This window comes from Nematolebias whitei, chromosome 13 (assembly GCF_014905685.2).
Source record: "Nematolebias whitei isolate Nwh7 chromosome 13, NemWhi1, whole genome shotgun sequence".
NCBI classification, from domain to species: Eukaryota; Metazoa; Chordata; class Actinopteri; order Cyprinodontiformes; family Rivulidae; genus Nematolebias; species Nematolebias whitei.
Window position 1 is genome coordinate 23,321,220 of NC_056510.1, and position 19,642 is coordinate 23,340,861.

Consider the following 19,642-nt stretch of genomic DNA (forward strand, 5'->3'; position numbering starts at 1 on the left):
TGAAGAGCTCTTTATTTGAATGTTATTCATAAAAAAAGGCTAATTTACTGGCTTGTATATCAATAAAACTGACTGTGCACCATATTTATCTCTCTTGTAATTTGTAAGGAAGTTCTGTATTCTTAATTAATAGTGTTAATTGAAAAAAAAACAGCCAAAAAGTGAATGAAAGAAAAAAAACATGCTCTTTAATAATCATGGCCATGAATATATTGATCCTGGGCTTCTAATGATTTCATTAGAAACATTATTTTTCCACGATGGAATCAATCTCCAACCAACAACTTCAGTGATTTTAAAAACATTTGGGTGCACAAGTTAGAATTTATTGATGATTTTCGCATGAGGGTCAAAATTGTAAATCCATAATCAATCACTTAAACCTTTAGTTAAGATGTTCTGGTGTAGAATGTCTAAACTTGACAGGATCTATTAACTTCTTGCTCGTGATCATGATTGACTGCAGCTGGTAGTTTCTCTGGAAGCACTCATTCGATTGAACAATATATTGTGCACACACAATTTATTTTTTTATTTTTTTCAAAAACAGTATTTTTTATTTGTCATATTAAGGTTGTGGAGCAGCTTCAGCATGATCTCTATTGAAAATTTGTGAAACTGTGTTTTAAAACCAGGACCGTACCAGGACATTTAGGAAACCAACTAAATAAATAAACAAACCACTAATCTGTTAACAGGACGTGTGGATATAAATATATATATACTGGACATTTAGCCAAATACTTTATATATCTGAGCATCATGTGCATAAGAGAACAAACAGAATAAATTCAAACTCCTGCACCCATTTTTTGTTTTAAAATCATTTGAAGTTGTATGATGCATAATTCCCTTTATTTAATAGTCCACGTAATAGTTTTAATTGCTCAATTAAAGCTATGAAACACCCAAATTAATAAGACATTCATGCTCATGATCAATGTATGTAATTTTCTGACCACAATTAACATAAAGCGCACATATTGTTGTAGTTGGAAATCAGATGAAAGAAAATGACAAACTCTGCCTCCTCTCGACTCCAAGCCGATGTGTCAGAGTGATGACAAGCTGCGGATCACTGGGTGGCCTGGGGTGACACAGATTTGATCTGACAGCGGGTTTCCAGCATGAATCAGATGATAATGGACTTCACACTGTAGTTCAAATATTCTGTCGCTTGTTGTTTGCCTACCAGCTGACTGAAAACAGAAATGAAAGGAAAACTGAGAGAGAAAACCCCAATGAACCTTATCTGCACAACATGTTTACTTAGATGGAAAAAATCTCATATATAACAGCTGAGCTCAGCGTAACAGCACAAGAAGAGAAAGCTGAAAATGTGTGCAGTAATAATATTACAGTATTATTAGTTTTACAAGAAAAAGATAGGCACTGAAATATGTTTGTGTACAAAAAAGCTTTGAAATTTGGCCTTTTAGTGAAGATGTTGAGAACATCCTTTCATAAGTTGAGAAAGAAATGTCTAAAAGTTGATCCGTTTTGTTGAGACTTGGTGACTGTGAATCATGGCTGGATACTTTATTGATCTTTGCAGGAAATACATCAGCATTACTTCAGAACGCCACCTTTACTTCACCTCATTTTTATATTAAACAACAATGCATATCTCCTGAAGTTGTATAGGCAGTTAATATCTTACCTGTTTTAGATAACTTTTGAAGTGGCCTCAGTTTTATTTCTGATGGATGAACAGGAACAAGACTAAAACGGATTACCTTTGAACAACTCAAATCTAAGCACTGTTACTTTAGTGTCGACAGCACAAGTGCATATCCGTTTGACCCATTTGACCATATCATGTTTGTACGTCTGAGTCGACTGCTGTTTCACATAGTTGAGCTCTCAAACGTGCACTCACCTTTGTAATTATGGGCTAATGAGCTGCAGACCTACTGGATTTTATCTCTATCAGTGTTACGCTCAATGTGCTGTTCCTGCAAACACCTCACCCATTTGAGTTCATTCTTTCCTTACATCTCACATTAATATGAAAGCATCCGATTCATTGTATGCACACTTTATACACCGGTTTACAATTTCCTTCTGTCTTCGCTACAGATGTAAATACTAATGTTTCTTTGGTCACTTTTCCTGCTGAAACATGAGCAGAGATTGTGACTAAAGTTTGGCCATTTGTCGTATCTGGGCCTTCTTACAATCAAACACTGGTGAGGTTTGTCCATTAATAAATAGACAAACATATAGCTTGATAAAACCTTTTTAATAAATCATATAAGAATAAGATTACAGTTTATATTTCTTGGAATATTGTGTCAAATACCATGCTTTTTTTTTTTTCAAATTTATTCTATAAAGAGCATCTCAGCAGCTCCGACCTGGTGACTCCAACCTTTAGAACCACTAAAAAGTGTGACTAAATGTTCATTATTTCTTAATAAATCATGAGAAGAAACTAGAGGTATTTGCCTTCTTTGTGTTTCTATACTCTTTTATTTAGCTTACTTTAATTTGCCAACATTTTTTACACGAAAAACACAAGTGATGAGAGTATCACAAAAAAACTGCTATTTAATAAACACATGATTATTGATCTGCCTTTTTTGTTTAGTGACGAATGCTAACTGTTTTAGGTTTATTTGTTGCATCAGTCATATATTTTATTCACCACTCAACACTTATAGACTAATCTGTGATGCCAACCCTCACATGGAGTCATTCACAACACAGCCAAAAACAATTATTTAGGCATAAAAGGATGCAACATCCTTCGTTCAAGCAAATTCTGTAAAATCATTTATAACTAAAAGCATTTGCAACAATTCACTTTCAGGGGGATACCACTTTTCAACATTTGCACAATTTATTTGGATGCATTGTATGATCTAAAGCAAGAAACAAGGGTTGCTATAGCAACTGCACAGTTGCTGATATAGGAGCAGCGGGAGAGAAAAGCTCAAACACAATGAAGAAAAGCAATTACGCACATTTTTGGAAATGGTAGTGCTTATGTCTACATTCTGCACTAAATAGAAAGGAAAAATTATTTCATTTATTGTTTATTTATGGAGGGACAAGTGTAAAGCATTAATACCGTACACCACAACATTTTTAGCCTGGGCTAATTTGCAATGCCAGTCCTTTGATGGGCCTTTAGTATTTTCATGTTGATGAAATAAATTCGGCTATTTTCAGAGGGATTTGTTCAGATTATGCTTCAGAGATGCTACTCAAACTGCAAAACTGGCACTAAACGAAGGAGAACCTGTACTCTACACGTGTGCCATATATTTAATACATTTTGCACCAAAAGCTGAAAAGTGCGCTCTAGATTTACTGTTTTTGCTACGGCCTTGACTTTGTTGTTCACTTCACAAGTCAAGACATAAAGCATCTGATGACATAACGTAAAGCCTGTCTACGGTCACATCGTTTTTAGTTTTAAGAATATGTTCCTTTAATTTAAGTCAGGGATGTTTTGGAACGTTAACAGCCAAAGCATTTAGTTTTTCCCATGATGGATGCCTGACTAGTTAAAATCATAACAATTATGTTCCATTGTTTAATGTTCGCAACATAATGCACTTTTCAACAGAACGAATAAGGCTCATATATAAATATATTATTATTGTCACAGGGTTCTCTTCCACGCAAACATTTTCTTGAATCTGAATGAAAGTTCTCCAAACAAACCCACTGGCAAGTCAAGTCTTCAGCTTCTGCCGGCACAACTTGTGCTTGTGAATGCGATGCGGTCCTCTGTCTGGGAGAATGAGCCGTTTTCTTGCAACTTGCCATCCCACTTCTGACACCAAACTGTCACGGGGTTCTTTTCCACACACGCATTTTCTTGAATCGGAATAAAAGTTCTCCAAACTGTCAAGTCTTCGGATCATCCCAGTATTTATTTTCACTTACAAAAGGTGAACCACGCTTGCCTTCCTTGAAAGCTTGATACAATACCCACACCTTTCTCTGTAACCACATTCTCTCTCTGCCTCCTCAATGTCAGGCAGCAACTCTTAATCTATAGCACTACACAACATAACACTTATTTCAAGTCAAGTACACTTGATTTAACCACAATTTAAACAAATACAATTTTAAAAGTTCAATTCATTCTCACGCAAAAATCCCAGTTACGACAAAAATGGCAATTTAGAAATAGGTGTGAAGTTAGAACATATCACCCAATTCAACAACAGGTAAAAACAATGTTTATAATGTACATTTTCCTGAACTGAACCCCCAACTGTGCACCCTTGGTTGCTCTAAACTGGTGAGGAAAAATAGAACTTTACTGACAAGATATAAACTAACTAAGGGGAGAGAGGATTGGAGTGTGACGTGGCACTGTGTGCATGTAGTTGTGTACATATGTATGAATAAAGTGTGAAAGAGTGACAGGAATGCTGCGTCACAATTTCAGTATAAATACAATAAATGTATAAAATCACAATATATTATAAATAATGTAATATAAATACAAATACATCTTTATAATTAGTTTTACCTTGCTTTTTGGGTATGAATGCCATATGCACTGAACTAGATATAGATTATTGCAAATATGACAAAAACAAATAATTCTTGGTGTCTTACATGGGTCATTTGTCATGATGGAGGGTCTCAAGGGAGCTCTCATTACACAGAATCAGAGCCGAGCACCAGAATGAGAATGTAGATTTAATCAATGGCTTTCCAATTTATTTGGTTGACTCAATGAGTTCCAGAGTCGAAAAGAGTGGAAACACTGTGACCGTGATCAATAAGAGCCAGCGGCTGACGAAAACACCAGCAACCTCTTCCAACGGCATCAGACTTGGCGTGGTTTAACCACTCCGTTCGTTTAGGCCTCGACAAAACAATTTGCAAAAACAAGCTCGCCCAAGTAAAATTGAAATTAAATTAAATACAAATTAAAAGTATATACATGAAGCTGTGTTACTAAATAAACCATGCTCCTAGATGCAACAAATACATTGTTCTTAATTATTGTAGACAAATTAAAACATTTTTAATTTAAACTGTAACTAAAAAGCTTAAAAATATATATTTTTTTAACATATTCATACAGCTTTTTTAGATGCGTTAAAAATATTTTTTGTTTGTTAGACAAATTGATGGCATTTGTATCACAAATGAACAATGAAGACAGAAAGTTAGTCAAAAATTATAAAGGATAAGAGGCTTTTTGTGAGACACTTTTTGTCTTAATCAAATGTCTGAAAAAATAGTTAAAAATAAAATGTGTATTTAAACTTGCTGTAATTTATTAAGCAGATTAAAAAAAAAAGATTTTTATTATAAAACAACTGTTTTGTGTTTTTTGGTAAGTTTTGTTTAATTGTCACCATAGAGGCAAAACTGTGCATTTTAATACAGATTCTATGAAAGTGCCGTATTTTTTGCGGTATAAGTCACAGGTTTTTTCATAAATTAGCGTGCCTACGACTTAGACAACAAAGTGACGTACTTGTGTTTTTCCCCATATTCATAACCCAATTTTTGGCTGAGATCTGACGATTTCATTCATTCTGATATGGAAAATATTGAACACTACCATTTTCAGCCACTAGAGGGCCTTTGACGTATATGGCAAGCCAAATGTTTCATTAATAGGTAAAAGTGGCTATTGATGAGACACTTGGCTTGCCATACAGAGCCACCTTCGTCTCGCTCCGGAACATGGAGCAAATGTCAAATCAGCTGCATTTTGCCTGAGCAAAAGTGAAATGACCGTCAAAGTGCATTTATTAAGGAAAAGTTCAACTGAGACACACCTTTACTATAATTTTGAGCAAACAAATAATTGTTTTAAGTGTTAATCTTGTTAAATTCTTGTTAAAGTCCTCTCGTGCACGCTCCCGGGACCGCCATTTGATTTATGGCATAACGCCGGCCCACATTTCCAGGCTGTCAGCGGTGACGCATAACAAGCGTGACACGACTTATACGGTGAAGCAACGTATTTTTTTTTCCCACTTTATTAGACAGATTTGGACCGATGCAACTTATACAGCGGTGCGACGTGTACGACGGCAAATACGGTAGTCCTTGAAGAAATCCATCATTTTTCACACCAGACTCCTAAACAAGATGTTGTCCGACTTAGTAGAACTCTTCTTTCTTCTCCTTCTTGTTGGGGATGATGCTCAGTTACTGCCACACCAAATTTTAGGTCAATATCTGTAAAAATGACTGAGTTCTAATATTTTTTGTGTTCACTAAGGTTATGTAACGCAGAGGAAGCTATCAGGTCGATTCAAAAAGTTAATCTTTATAAAAGATCAACCAAGACCTTTTGAGTTTCATCAAATAATTAAATCCAATAATCCAGGAGATATTTTGCTTTCCACCTGCTCACTTTTCACAGAAGCGAGAAAAAAACAACCACTCGTTTTAACCTAAACTGACATTAATAATACCAGATGGGGTGTTGAGCATATTTTCTTAGTGTCTGAGATGATTCTGAAGAGTGGCAACATTTTTCAGCCACCATGTCTTTAAGATGAGGCTTCAGCAGGTTAAACCCCCCCACGGTGTTCTTTCACACCTCAGACTGAATAGATATCAACGGACTGTATCGGAATGACAAACCACCTCTTTGTGTTTGGTTGGCAGTTCGTACACTAAGGAAACACCAGTACAATTGAATTTATTTTTCATGTATGATTCATTTCCAACCCCCTGGTCATTTTCTGTTGTTTACTGAAGAGAACTCAAAACTTTGCTCCAGCTACGTAAATGACAGAGGTGACTGCATCACAGCTAATTAAAAAAAATAGGCTAGGGGTGCTTTTTGATGGTGTGAGATTAAAGAAGAAGCAGGAAAACTGCTCATTAATTGGTTTGCAAAGTCAAAATCAGCAAATTAGTTAACTGTTAAATATTGGGAGGTGGTGTTTAAGTGGGACTTTGTGGAAAAGTATAGACAATATAGGTTATAACACTGTTTTATCCTCTATGGTTAAATGTTTTATTCTTTTATGATGTGAGCTGCAGACCTCTTCGCCAAGTCACTCTTCGATAAGAGATTTTGATCTCAACGTTTTTTTAATATCTGTTGTAGGTAGCACTTTAAATGACCTCAGTTTAGAGAAATAGCTACTGAGGGCATCCAAGAACACGGCATTAAAACTTCAGTTTTAAAAGCATACAAATACTACTTTAAAAACCTTGAATACTTTCACATCACAGCGTTACTTAACATTACACTGTTATTTACACGGTATGCTGTTTTTTTGTAAATGCAAAGCAGCAGCTACCACTTCCAGCAGGAATATTTAAAAAATTCTGCCAGAATACTTGAGTCATGCAAAACTGATGGAAACGCAAATATTTCCAAAAGAGCGTTTGCAGGAACCACTAAAAAAGCTTTTGAGATTGAAGTTGCACGGATTAAAGCAGAATAAAATATTTTGACTGAAATTTTTTCTACACCTAGATTTTAGTTAGTAAACATACACAGTATAGCGTATACTTGACCTTAGTAAATGTACCCAGTATAGTGTTCTCTAATGAAGCACCATCAAGACCATCATTCTTAAGGAAGAGAGGTTCAACAACTTTTCTGTAGTTAACTTTTAAAGGGGTTATCCATTATATTTTAAAACACTATAACACAAAAAGTCTTTTGCAGAGGATAAACCATCCTAAAATATTTTTTTATTATCTAGACTGACGTATTTCTCCCCGAAGATGATTATTTCATTCAAAGGGATTAAATTTACAGCATGTCAGCTCATCTAGTCATTTAATACTATTTATTTTCACATTTGATCATTTATTAAATTACATTTATGACAGTACAGTCACCTCTCAGTAGGTTTCTACAGATAATAAAGTTTAGCTCAACCAAACAGCTACACCTTGTTAATGCTGTACTATAATATCATGTAGTAATAATTTCTAGATATTTATGATAAACTACAAACACCTGAAACTGCTCTTACAGTGAACTTGTGAGTTGGGGGGAGGGGGGTTAAAGTGAAACAGACGCACATCTGGGGCACATAAATATTTGTCTTTTAGCTTTAACATGATTTTTAGAAATACTAAAGAGCAGACACAGCCTCTCTCACTATGACAGAAACTCAACAGGCCGTGCGCTCCTGCAGCAGTGCACGTCTCTATCAAGCTCTCTCTCAGACCCAGAGTTCGGTCAAACGCACAGGCTGCACATCTGTACGATGACGACGCTCTGAACAGATTAACGTTTAATACAAAGTTAGATACAAATATCCCGGGAGGTCGGGGTGTGGTGCAGGAGGGGTTTCAGTTCTGGCATCTCCCTTGTCTGCAGCGAATTGGTCATTAACGAACACAAACATTTAATAATTTATTACGCCTTCACCTTCATGGGAAGGCGGGCGGTTCTGTTAGGGCAGTGTGGTGCCTTCTTTGACTTGCTGCAGGTGAGCTTTCACCTGCTGCTCACCATAGAACATGACCTGCTCTGCTCTGGTCAAAGTGTGGCTCTGGTTCTTTACTGGTTGAAAGCAGCGTCTGGTTGAGCCCTGTATCATCATTAGATTGGATGGTTTAACAAAGACCACATCAAAACACGTTTTTTTTTCCCCCCTACTCATTTTTATAGATGACAGAAATCCGACCTGACCACGTTCAAAATGACAGACATCCTTTTCAACGATGGAGAACTTTAATCCATGAAGTTGCTTTAGGAAGGCAGCAAAGCACTTTAGCCTTGGCCCCACTTGCAATAGCTAAAAATGTGTCAGTCAAGTTAAAATAAAACGTTCTATTTTTCCTTAATAGTCATAAATGAAAAAAAAAAATCTAATGAAATGTCCCTGGAGAAAGTCAGATCAGAATTCGGAGATAAATGGAACACAACAAAAGTCTATTTCTGAGAATTCAAGATCATTCAAAAAGCCATCTAAGACAGGTAAGATAGTGTTGATGTTTTCCAGATCCCTTTAAGGCTGAAAACTGGAGCTCAGTTTAACTAAAGCAGATTGTCCACTTCTGTACCGTAGTAATGACGAGCAGAATTATAATTCTAAAGAGGCGCAACAAGTTTTACCCAGGGAACTTTTTGAAAAACTATTTCAGGAGACTCGAAACAGGAAGACCAACGGAACCTCACACTGACCAAAGAGCAGTCAAATAAAATGCAAATTTAAAAAAGCACTTCTCTTTAGACCAATCACAGTTTGAAAGTTATCCAAAACACACCGACACTTTCTTCTGTCCCCTCTAAACCAGTTGAGAGTAAAATACCTGGACCGCTGAGGGAACAAAAAACTGAAAGCTTTTAAGGAGAGATGCTGCGCTGCCATAACTTCTACCCCAAACTGTCTCCTGCAGAAGAGCACACAGATGTTAGTTATATGAACACACGAGGTCTGAAGGGACATGAAATGACACAATATAGTTGGTTTGGATTAAGACTGGGAATCCCAGGAGGTGGTTCATCAGACATGGACTGATCTTTCAACAAAAAGAGACAGAGGTAAACCCCAAGAGGACGTCTGAGTAAGTGTACACAACCAGGCAGGACCTCGGTGCAGAAGAACGGTATTTATTTGGCAAGTTCACAAACTAAGAAAATATGCTTTGCAGTGTTTACAGATTTTTTTTTTTTTTTTTAAAGTTATCTCACGTTAGCTGAACAAAGTCCTTTGAGTATATAAGAGAGCTGCCAAATCTCCGTTCATCTGGACATCAAAAAAGGTTCGGATCATCTCGCGATACTTCCCAACATCTACCCACGAACTCAGCCTTTTCCTGCTCCTCTCCACGTCCCGCTGCCACGCCTCTCTACACCTCTGCAGCCCCTCCACGGAGCCCGGCTCAGGAGGCTCCTCAGGTTCAGCTCGCCCCTCGCTCTCCTCCTTTTTTTCACGCACAAGCAACGACACGTGCTCTCTGAGCGACAGCACTTCGTCTTCCAGAGCCAAGGCGAACACCTGAGCTGCGCTCTGACTTCTCGTGCTTTTGACAGGCCGGATGGAGCAGGACGCAGGGAGGAACACCAGCAGCGAGTCCAAGAACTGGAGCATTTGTACATGGCTGCGAAGAAAGCGCAGAGAGACAGATTTTATATGCCATTACATAATGCATGCTGGAATGGATTTTAAAAAACTTTGCGAAGTCTTCATCTATTTTGTCATTTGTCAGCAGACTCACAACGACCTGCCCATTTAAAATTGATTTGCAGGATTTGTAACTTTAAGTGCTCTGCTTGCCAGAGAAGCCTAATCTCTTTGATATTCAGGGAAATATCATGTAGATGTACGCCTTAGCCAGCTTCAAAGTCCTGTCAACTCTCCATCTGTTTATGGAAATTCAGCAGTGCCCACCCTTTTCTACCTTTTCCTTCGCTTTTGAATAAAACTGCATAATTCAATACACTGAGGAGTGACATTTCTTTAAGAGGGTAACTCAACAGGAAATCTTTTTTTTTCTGGATTAAACGATCGTCAAACTAGCAGCATGTAACATTTCAGCTCATAAGAACCAGTTTTCTTGAAATATAAAAGATGATTCGTTTTGCAGAACATAAAAATCAAATGCAAAGTCTCATTAAATTAGTGTGTGTAGTGGAGAACCTACTAATGTTGCTACAACATACTTTTTCTAAGTGGACGCAGTTCTTTGTAATATTGTCTGCACATAAACGCTTAAGATTTCAAAATATTTCCTCCCTATGTATCAACTAATCATAGATAAAACTCAAAACTGTCCCAAAAATAAACAAAAGTTTTCAACTCTGAAGTCATAAAAGATCTATCCATCTATTCTTTTGTCTAGTGTAACGGAGCTTCTATTTACACATCTACCAAATCCTAAACTACTGTTACGGATCTGGTCAGCTGGACTTTCAACGCAGTTTATACAAAAATTTTCAACAAAGCGACATGGTCCTGGAGAGCCCTCATGCCCTGCTGAGATGCACGCGGCAGGGTACGTCATGGATCCGTTGGAACTTGATGTGCCTTTCCGTATTGTCTCAGGAGGACGCAGAAGATGTATTGAAATCATGATAGCAGGGTTTCTGCTTTCTGGCACCGGCGTATACCTAGATATGTTATCGGCTATTAAAGAAGATGGCGGCAGCAGTTTCGGCCATGGCAAAGCTGCCGAGCGTATGTGAAGGTTTGGTTCGTGCTCCGAGTACTCAAAACCTGCTGATTTTCGAGCTCAGCCATAAGATGGAAGCGATTTGTGAGAATCGCAGGCCTCTTGCAGCTTCTGGGACTCGCCAGCGTGTTGGGGACGACCTTGGAGGGAGCTAATAAGCACAGACCAGTGGAATGCCCACAAATCTGGCCATTTTGGGTCGAAAGTGCCAGCAGAACTCAAGGGTGACAAGAAATAACAGTACCTGAAAAAAATAAAATAAAATTAACAACTGTGGCTTATCTGACTCCCTCGTTCAGCCTTGAAGCAGGCCAACTTATCACATTTCTCCTGGGATATGTATAAACTAAAAAAGCTCTGCTCTATCCGCAACCCCCCACCGAGAACTTCTGTGAACGCTTATCAGAACTGTACTGGCTGACACCAACAATCTTATCAGGACTATGGTGCTATCTGGAAGAGCTTCATGGACAAATCTCACGTCTTGTCATCAAATGCATATGTAACGTGTCGATAAATGTGCTTGCTGGTAAAGATTTTTGATGTCTTAAATCATGTCCTGATAAGGACAAGGTGTGAAGAGATCTTTTTTGTAATACCACTATCCCCTCCTCATGGCATTTCCCCTTTTCTATCTAAATAATAAGGGGGGTGCGCTCTTAGGAGCAGCAGCAACGTGCACTCCGCCCATCTTTCGGACTGTACGAACATAATCTCACTGTACTGTACTACGGTGCAATGATAATAAAGTTTACTCTGATTCTAACTTGTATCAACAACTGAGATTGGTTTACCTGGAGTAGATGGTTAATTCTCCTTGGAAAGGGGTTATTTGATGCCATTGCAGCAGCATCGCAGCAAATGGTCCTGGAGAGTCCAGTAACAGATACTGAGGGCTCACTTCTACCTTCTGACAGCCCACTCTGTTCTGGATCCAGCCATCCACATCACCCAAACTGTAATCAGGAGAGTCTATATGTAAGATCCAGCGGTCCAACACTGTCAGTAGACTCAGCAGGTCCTCTCTAACCTCATCTAAGCAAGAAAAAAACGGATAATGAGTATTTATGCATAAGGATTTATGTCTCAAATTGTGAGTTTCTGTGATTTTTACCCGTTTTTAATTGTGGGGTTTTCAGCAGGGGGTTTTGGAGAACATTATGAATATCTACAGAAACTTGACCACAGTGCAGCACGACTGGTGTTGGTTTGCTCACAGGGGACAAAGCATCTGCTTTCTGCACGTAATGGAGCATGACACGGCACTTGACACAGCCAGAGGTCAGCAGTGGTGCCAGCTCGGTCATCGCAGTCACGGCCAGTCTGCATGCGTGGAGATCATCGCTGGCGATGTGCTGCCTGCTTCTTTTGGCTGCGGGCGCCGAGAACGCAAAGGCAGATGTGGAGGAGGAGAGGGACGGCGTCGAGGGGCGGAGCGCAGGGAGCCAGAACGCTTGGCTCTGGGTCTGAATTACCGCAGGCGCTGAGCTCTGGCCCGTCTCTGTCAGGAGGGATAAGCTCACACCGGTCGCTGGTCTGGAACAAAAATAACACATCATCAACTATCACAGATCACACGGATAGTGGATAATCAAACTGGAAATTAAACACAAAACTAGACGCGGTGTGTGAATGTAGGACAGCTTGTGTGCTGATTAACACCAACATATCCAGGTGGTGAAGTTACATCAGCTGGAAAAGAGCGGCAATCAAAACAGGAATACGGCGGCGCCTGAGGCGGAAACGTCAAAAGTGGTTTTCCTCCACATGTTCTCAAATTAAAAAACAGGAACAGGTGGACGGAGGAATCGAGTGAGCTGCTTGTTCCCTCATCAGGAGCTTTGAGGGTTATTAAAAACTTGCTGCTATGGTGACAACCTTGTCAAGTCGCATCTGAATTGAAGCTTAGGGCTCAGATCAGCTAAACATTGTAGCTCAGGTAAATCTGCAGCAGTTACGACAGCTTGAAAGTACTTTCACATAAGTGTTATATTTAGCTGGTGTTGATTACATTTATGCTAAAACCTCTGTTTACATGTTCAAACATACACAGTATGCATCAATAAAAATGTAAATGTGTTTTGGTTTTTTTACACTGCACTCTCAGCAGTTAGTATCACTCCTACAACCATCCGGTCCTCGGTGAAGCGATGCCAGAGCTCGTCGATTTGGGGTTTTGAAGACGCGGCTGGCGAGTCTTCCATCCCGTCATCCGGAGTCTCGTCTTTCAACTCGTCGTTGCTGTCCCACAGAGCAACAAGGCCTTCCTAGTCAGAGAGCGCAAAGATGATAATCAGCAATGACAAGCGGGCGACACCGCTGGCAACAGCAGCAATTTATGTCACACATTTCAAATTGGCATTTAGGCGCAGTACACTAATTCATGCTATTCAGAATATAGAAATGTTTCTGCGGTACTTGTGGTTGAAAGAACGTAAATCTGTTGTGCGTTTCAAAAAGGCTCCCTGTGAAAATGTCTGCTGTATCTCTGATGCCATCTTTTACATCAGTTGTATGAATGTTGTATAAACACATTGTGTTGTTTTCAACTAAACATAAGATAAGCGTGACAGAGAGTTATCATCATATACCTCTAGACAATTACGCTAAAATAGAAATTACAAATACAGAAACGTGTTAGATCTGTTCTGGGATGGAAGTCAGATTATCTGGTGACACAAACACAAACGTCTCCGCCTGATCATCCATTTCAGAATCCTCGTGCTACTTTCTTCTTGACCGAAAAATGCGCAAACACAAAACGTCACACGCTCGTTTGTTCCGATCTCAATTCAGGTAGCATCGCTGTCGAGAACAAGAACTGTACGTTTGCATTTAGGAGCCAAAAACGGATGCATTTGACTGACTAAAGAGAAATATGTTTACATAACATAAAAATAATTAATTTAGGTTTGCTAAATTAAACCATTACTGCTTGTTATATGACAATAAAAAGAACAATGAGTACCACATATGGCACATTATGTCCAGCAACAAACTATTATACAGCAATCTATAGCTATGGTACGGACAAGCAAAGAACTTGTGTAATGTTTGACCTTGAATTATGACCTTGATCTTGAAGCTGGGGTGATGTAAAGTGTGTGCAATGCTCCATCTGGTGATGATGCATATGTGTATGAAGCTTTGTTAAATTATGTTGAGTGGATCAGAAGTTATGTGCGGGACAAGAGAAAGTTTGCAGACGTACAGAAGGTCACAATATGTCCGCCAACAACAGCATGAAACAAATTTCTATTGTTGTATCAAAGATTAATAAGCAAGACTGCAAAACGTAAATGTTTTGTGGAGTAGGACTAATCCGTACAATCGAAGGCAACTTTGTTTTTATGCTTGAAGATGTTTGGCTTCGTGTGAGGAGTTTTCTCAATTCAAAGTTGAAAGGAACCAGGTTTTTCCAGCGGATCTCATGAGGAAGTGTTTTTACCGCCAGAGCAAAGGAGCTAATGAGAAGAAGTTTTCTTCATGGTGATTATCACAAGAGAGCAGCAGAAACGGAAACATGGAGAGTTGAGGGGACAGAATGACCTAAATATGGATAAAATCACATTTTTGTTTTCACAACTTCATATTGCTTTCCAACAGCATTAATTAAATATGTTGTTTTGACTTAATACAAACCAGATTCCAAAAAAGTTGGGACACTAAACAAATTGTGAATAAAAACTGAATGCAATGATGTGGAGATGGCAAATGTCAATATTTTATTCGTAATATAACATAGATGACAGATCAAAAGTTTAATCTGAGTAAATGTAACATTTTAAAGGAAAAATATGTTGATTCAAAATTTCACAGTGTCAACAAATCCCCAAAAAGTTGGGACAAGAAGCAATAAGTGGCTGGAAAAGGGATATTGAGCATATAACGGACAGCTGGAAGACCAATTAACACTAATTAGGTCAGTTGACAACATGATTGGGTTTAAAAAGAGCTTCTCAGAGTGTCAGTGTCTCTCAGAAGATAAGATGGTCAGAGGATCACCAATTCCACCATTGTTGCGCAGAAAGATAGTGCAACAATACCAGAATGGTGTTAGCGTAAAATAGCAAAGACTTTTAAGTTATCATCATCAACCGTGCATAACATCATCAAAAGATTAAGAGAATCTGGAACAATCGCTGTGCGTAAGGGTCAAGGCCGTAAAACTCTACTGGATGCTCGTGATCTCTGGGCCCTTAAACGTCACTGCACCTCAAACAGGAATGCCACTGTCAAGGAAATAACAGAATGGGCTCAGGAATACTTCCAGAAAGCATTGTCAGTGAACACAATCCACCGTGCCATCTGCCGTTGCCAGCTGAAACTCTACAGTGCAAAGAGGAAGCCATTTCTAAGCAAGCTCCACAAGCTCAGACGTTTGCACTGGGCCAGGGGTCATTTAAAATGGAGTGTGACAAAATGGAAGACTCTTCTGTGGTCAGATGAGTCACGATTTGAAGTTCTTTATGGAACACTGGGACGCCATGTCATCCGGACCAGAGAGGACAAGGATAGCCCAAGTTGTTATCAACGCTCCGTTCAGAAGCCTGCATCACTGATGGTATGGGGTTGCATGAGCGCTTGTGGCATGGGCAGCTTGCATGTCTGGAAAGGCACCATTAATGCAGAGAACTATGTTCAGGTTCTAGAACAACATATGCTCCCATCTAGACGTCATCTCTTTCAGGGAAGACCCTGCATTTTTCAACACGATAATGCCAGACCACATTCTGCAGCAATCACAACATCATGGCTACGTAGGAGAAGGATCCGGGTACTGAAATGGCCAGCCTGCAGTCCAGATCTTTCACCTATAGAGAACATTTGGCGCATCATAAAGAGGAAGGTGCGACAAAGAAGGCCCAAGACGATTGAACAGTTAGAGGCCTGTATTAGACATGAATGGGAGAGCATTCCTATTTCTAAACTTGAGAAACTGGTCTCCTCTGTCCCCAGACGTCTGTTGAGTGTTGTAAGAAGAAGGGGGGATGCCACACAGCGGTAAAAATGGACTTGTCCCAACTTTTTGGGGATTTGTTGACGCCATGAAATTTGCAAACAACAGATTTTTCCCTTAAAATGATACATTCTCTCAGTTTAAACTTTTGATCTGTGATTTGTGTTTTATTCTGAATAAAATATTAGATGCTGGCACCTCCACATCATTGCATTCAGTTTTTATTCACAATTTGTTTAGTGTCCCAAAGATAAAGCGCAAATCACTCTGTTTGATTTAACATGTTCAATGTGTAGAGTACACTGGTGGTGCAGAACTATCAAAAATAAAGAGGTTTTATTACCTCTTAATACTTTTTAATGCAATTTTTTTTTTTTTTAAGTTCAAATTAAATTTTTATCAAGTCAAAATAAATCCTAATAGTTGGACAAATATACTGGATCTTCAAAGCCATATGTACAGTCAAAAGGTTTAGCAACCCAGGAACAAATACCTGTCTTTGAGGAGAAGTAGTCCAAAATATATTGTGCAAGACTGAGATACAAGTATAACTATGAGATAAAATCATACTGGGCTTTAATACTTGTCCATTCTGGGTATGCAGGATTTTTAAAAACATGGTTTCTGATAATACTGTTAACAATGAAACAATTATATCAATAAACTTACATTTCCCTCAGACAGTCAGTTCAGTAAGATGATTATTTGATGTATTGTCTTATATTTTGTTCTGGCCAATAAGTTATTTAAGAACTGTTCTGAAACAGTTCCAAAACATTTTGCAACCCAAGAACAAAAACCTGCCAGTGGGTATGGAAAACCTTTATAAAACATGAGATTTCAACATGTCTGAACCCCACCTGCTACTAGAAACATCTAAGACTCTTGTTCCCACAACTCCCCACCAACGATGGGCACTGAAGGAAGTACACAATGTCCTTGATTCACTATGAGGGTTTAAACTCAAAGCTTTGGTGAGTTTGAGCCGAGAACTGCTCAGCATGAGAAGATTATCCTCACACACAGAGCAGTTCTCACATCAAGGGCCAACACTGTAATTTATTGTGATTAATGCACCCATAGAAACCACTACTGTTTGTTTTTTGTAATCCATGTTCGTGAAAAAAAAAAGAAGTAAAGTATGGATGTGAAATGTGCTGCAGCGGAAGTATAAAGTGAGCACCGGTACTTAAAAAATTTTTCATAGAGTAGTTAGTAAGACAACATAACACATCAAGCAGCATTTGATCATTTAACAGGAACATGAACAGTGTACCTGCTCATGCTGGGTGAGAACCGCCTCTCTGCCTGAAAGCACATCAGTGAGGACTTGGATAGACTGCTGCACGACTCTGTCCTTCACTCTCACGTCTCTTTGAAGCTCTTGAAGGACGATCAATCCACTCTAAATTACAAATACCATTTGAGTGGCAGCGCACATATTGAGCGGCTGAACGGAGGTCTGTTTCAAGAGGTGCGCATCTCATACAGTAAATAGTGACTGACATTTAATTATTACGTGCATTAAATGTAACCTTAAAATAAAAAAAGTGTTTTCACACTGTTGTGTATTAAAGGCTCACCTGTAACCTGGATTCTAAAGCTTGGAGCATGAGATGGTTTTCTTGCGGAGACGGGGCTGTCTTTTGTGCTTCAGAGTCTTGACCACGCTAAAACGTAGTTTGAATTAATCCTGGTGCTTTTTGTAAATTGAATTATATGAAGTAGCAGGTTCTGGATCATGATGAATAAAGGTTTGGACTTACGGAGTAGGAAATACCACAAAGGTCAGTGAGGAGGAATTTTTCCAGTGGTTGTCTTGCTACTCCTTGATCCTTAAAAAGCAGCAGCATCTGGTCTGTTCCGTATCCCATGAAGTCATCCACGTGAACAGAACTGACGCCTGACCAAAGGGAAGCTATCTGGAAAGAAACGGACATGTTAAAACAGCGACAAGCATTAAAAAAAACAGTTGTTCAACATGTAATTGAACCCAACAGATTGCACACACCTGAAATGTTTCTTTCCACACAGCACAAACATCCCCTTGTTTGAAGAAGATCACAAACAGGCAGCCATTCCTTCCTGCGTCCATCACCTGAATATCTTCAGCGTGGTCATGAGGTAGCTGACATGCGTCTTTTGCAATCCCATTCTCAAAATAAACGAGCTGCTTATATGAAGTTGCTGCAATCGCAGCACATTTCAGCACGTTGCCTTGCCTTTCAGCCGAGAGGACCAGCATGCACTGGGTGATGCAAATATACGGACGAGGTAAAACCATGGCGCCATCAAACACTTGTCCATCCTCTAGAAAATAGCACAGTGTTGAGCTGGTGGGTTGCTTTTTTGAAAACTGATCTGGAAGGTTTTGCAGCCCAAGAGCAAAACCGTGCCCCTTGCAGATGGGAAGTTCTCCAAAAATACAGTGTGAGATGTCAATGGGTATCTTTCTAACCCCTTCTGCATGGAGAGATGTATAAAACACAGAGTTTTCATGTCCCCACAGCACTGTAGGGCCCTTAAGGATGTAGGCACCCTCCTTCATTTGGTAGGGGAGTTTAAACTCAATGCGGGGCTCCAGCTGGTTTGAGCTGCTCAGAGTGAGGAGACAATAATGAAACCTCTCTCCTCTCTCACTCTTTTTTGTCACCAATATACACGGCGTCCTAACTCTCTTCTGAACATCTAAGACGCATTTACATTTCACAATGTCCACCTGAGCTGCTCCTTTCCTGCTGCTGATGACAGCCGCTCCCTCTGATGCTGCCTTCAGGAACGCGTTGCCTTCAGGTTCAAAGGAAAAACTGCGGAAAATTAGCTCGCCAGTTCCGCTGACATTCAAGGCCGAATCTCGCTTGCAGTTAAATGAGATTATCTTTCCGCCGTGTGAGAGGAGATGGGAATTTTGATCAAAATCGTCCGAGAGTAATCCCTCCATTATGTAACGCTTTTCCTTTCAGGTTCTCTCCTTTCGTGAGTTTGAGCTTACATTGCTGCCTAGTTGTTAGCGGCTATTTTCACGAAACATATCATGTGTGAAAAAAAAATACAACTACTTAATTTAATCTAATGTTATTCACCTTTCCGTAAACACGATTAGTACACTCAAGTAACGCGCCAACTGACACTGAACGCTTCCTGTCGCTCGAAGGGAATTGTGGGTAATAGTTAGTAAACAAATATAATGAACGGCTATCAGTGGCATAGATTTAAGTAACTAAACTGTTCTGGAAACCATACAATATCGTCCGTGCCCAGTATTTGTTTTTAATACGTTCACGGAATTGCTAAATACTTTAATCGCGACCTTGAAATTGTTCCAAAAATCCCTCCTCTCATTTTGGTGTTGTACCAAAAAATGTCACCCCACCATGAAAAGCACTTCCGTCTTCAAGGCGCGTCGAACGAAAATCAGAAGAGACAAGCCGACTCTTGAGGATATAATTATCTATGTAATGGAAAAATTGTTTATCATGAGTAATTCAGATGGGAAGTTTATCTGCAAATCCTTGGGAGTGAAGGCATTGATGTCCACGTCCTGCCTTAAAATGTCCCATGGATAACCGACATTTATATGCACAAATTAAATTTAAA

The 19,642-nt window shown here is 39.2% G+C and overlaps 1 protein-coding gene across 1 annotated transcript; it reads right to left on the reverse strand.

Moving 5' to 3' along the window:
* Positions 1 to 9,510: 9,510 nt before the first annotated feature.
* Positions 9,511 to 19,102, reverse strand: fancb (FA complementation group B). Its single transcript, XM_037686484.1, has 8 exons — positions 18,057 to 19,102; positions 17,812 to 17,967; positions 17,629 to 17,715; positions 17,322 to 17,450; positions 13,180 to 13,352; positions 12,200 to 12,621; positions 11,880 to 12,120; positions 9,511 to 10,014 (listed from the first exon to the last, which is right to left on the reverse strand). Exons 1-8 carry the CDS (start codon positions 18,984 to 18,986, stop codon positions 9,606 to 9,608), a joined length of 2,547 nt encoding a protein of 848 aa, XP_037542412.1. The 5' UTR covers positions 18,987 to 19,102; the 3' UTR covers positions 9,511 to 9,605.
* Between the last annotated feature and the right edge of the window lie 540 nt (positions 19,103 to 19,642).

Excerpts from the sequence above, each read along its gene's own strand:
- fancb (XM_037686484.1), bottom strand. The coding sequence starts at position 18,986 with ATGGAGGGATTACTCTCGGACGATTTTGATCAAAATTCCCATCTCCTC. Across the intron at positions 17,968-18,056 it reads TGTGGAAAGAAACATTTCAG|ATAGCTTCCCTTTGGTCAGG; the intron begins GTGTGTGCAATC and ends GTTTCTTTCCAG. Across the intron at positions 12,622-13,179 it reads CTAACTGCTGAGAGTGCAGT|ACCAGCGACCGGTGTGAGCT; the intron begins GTAAAAAAACCA and ends TTTTTGTTCCAG.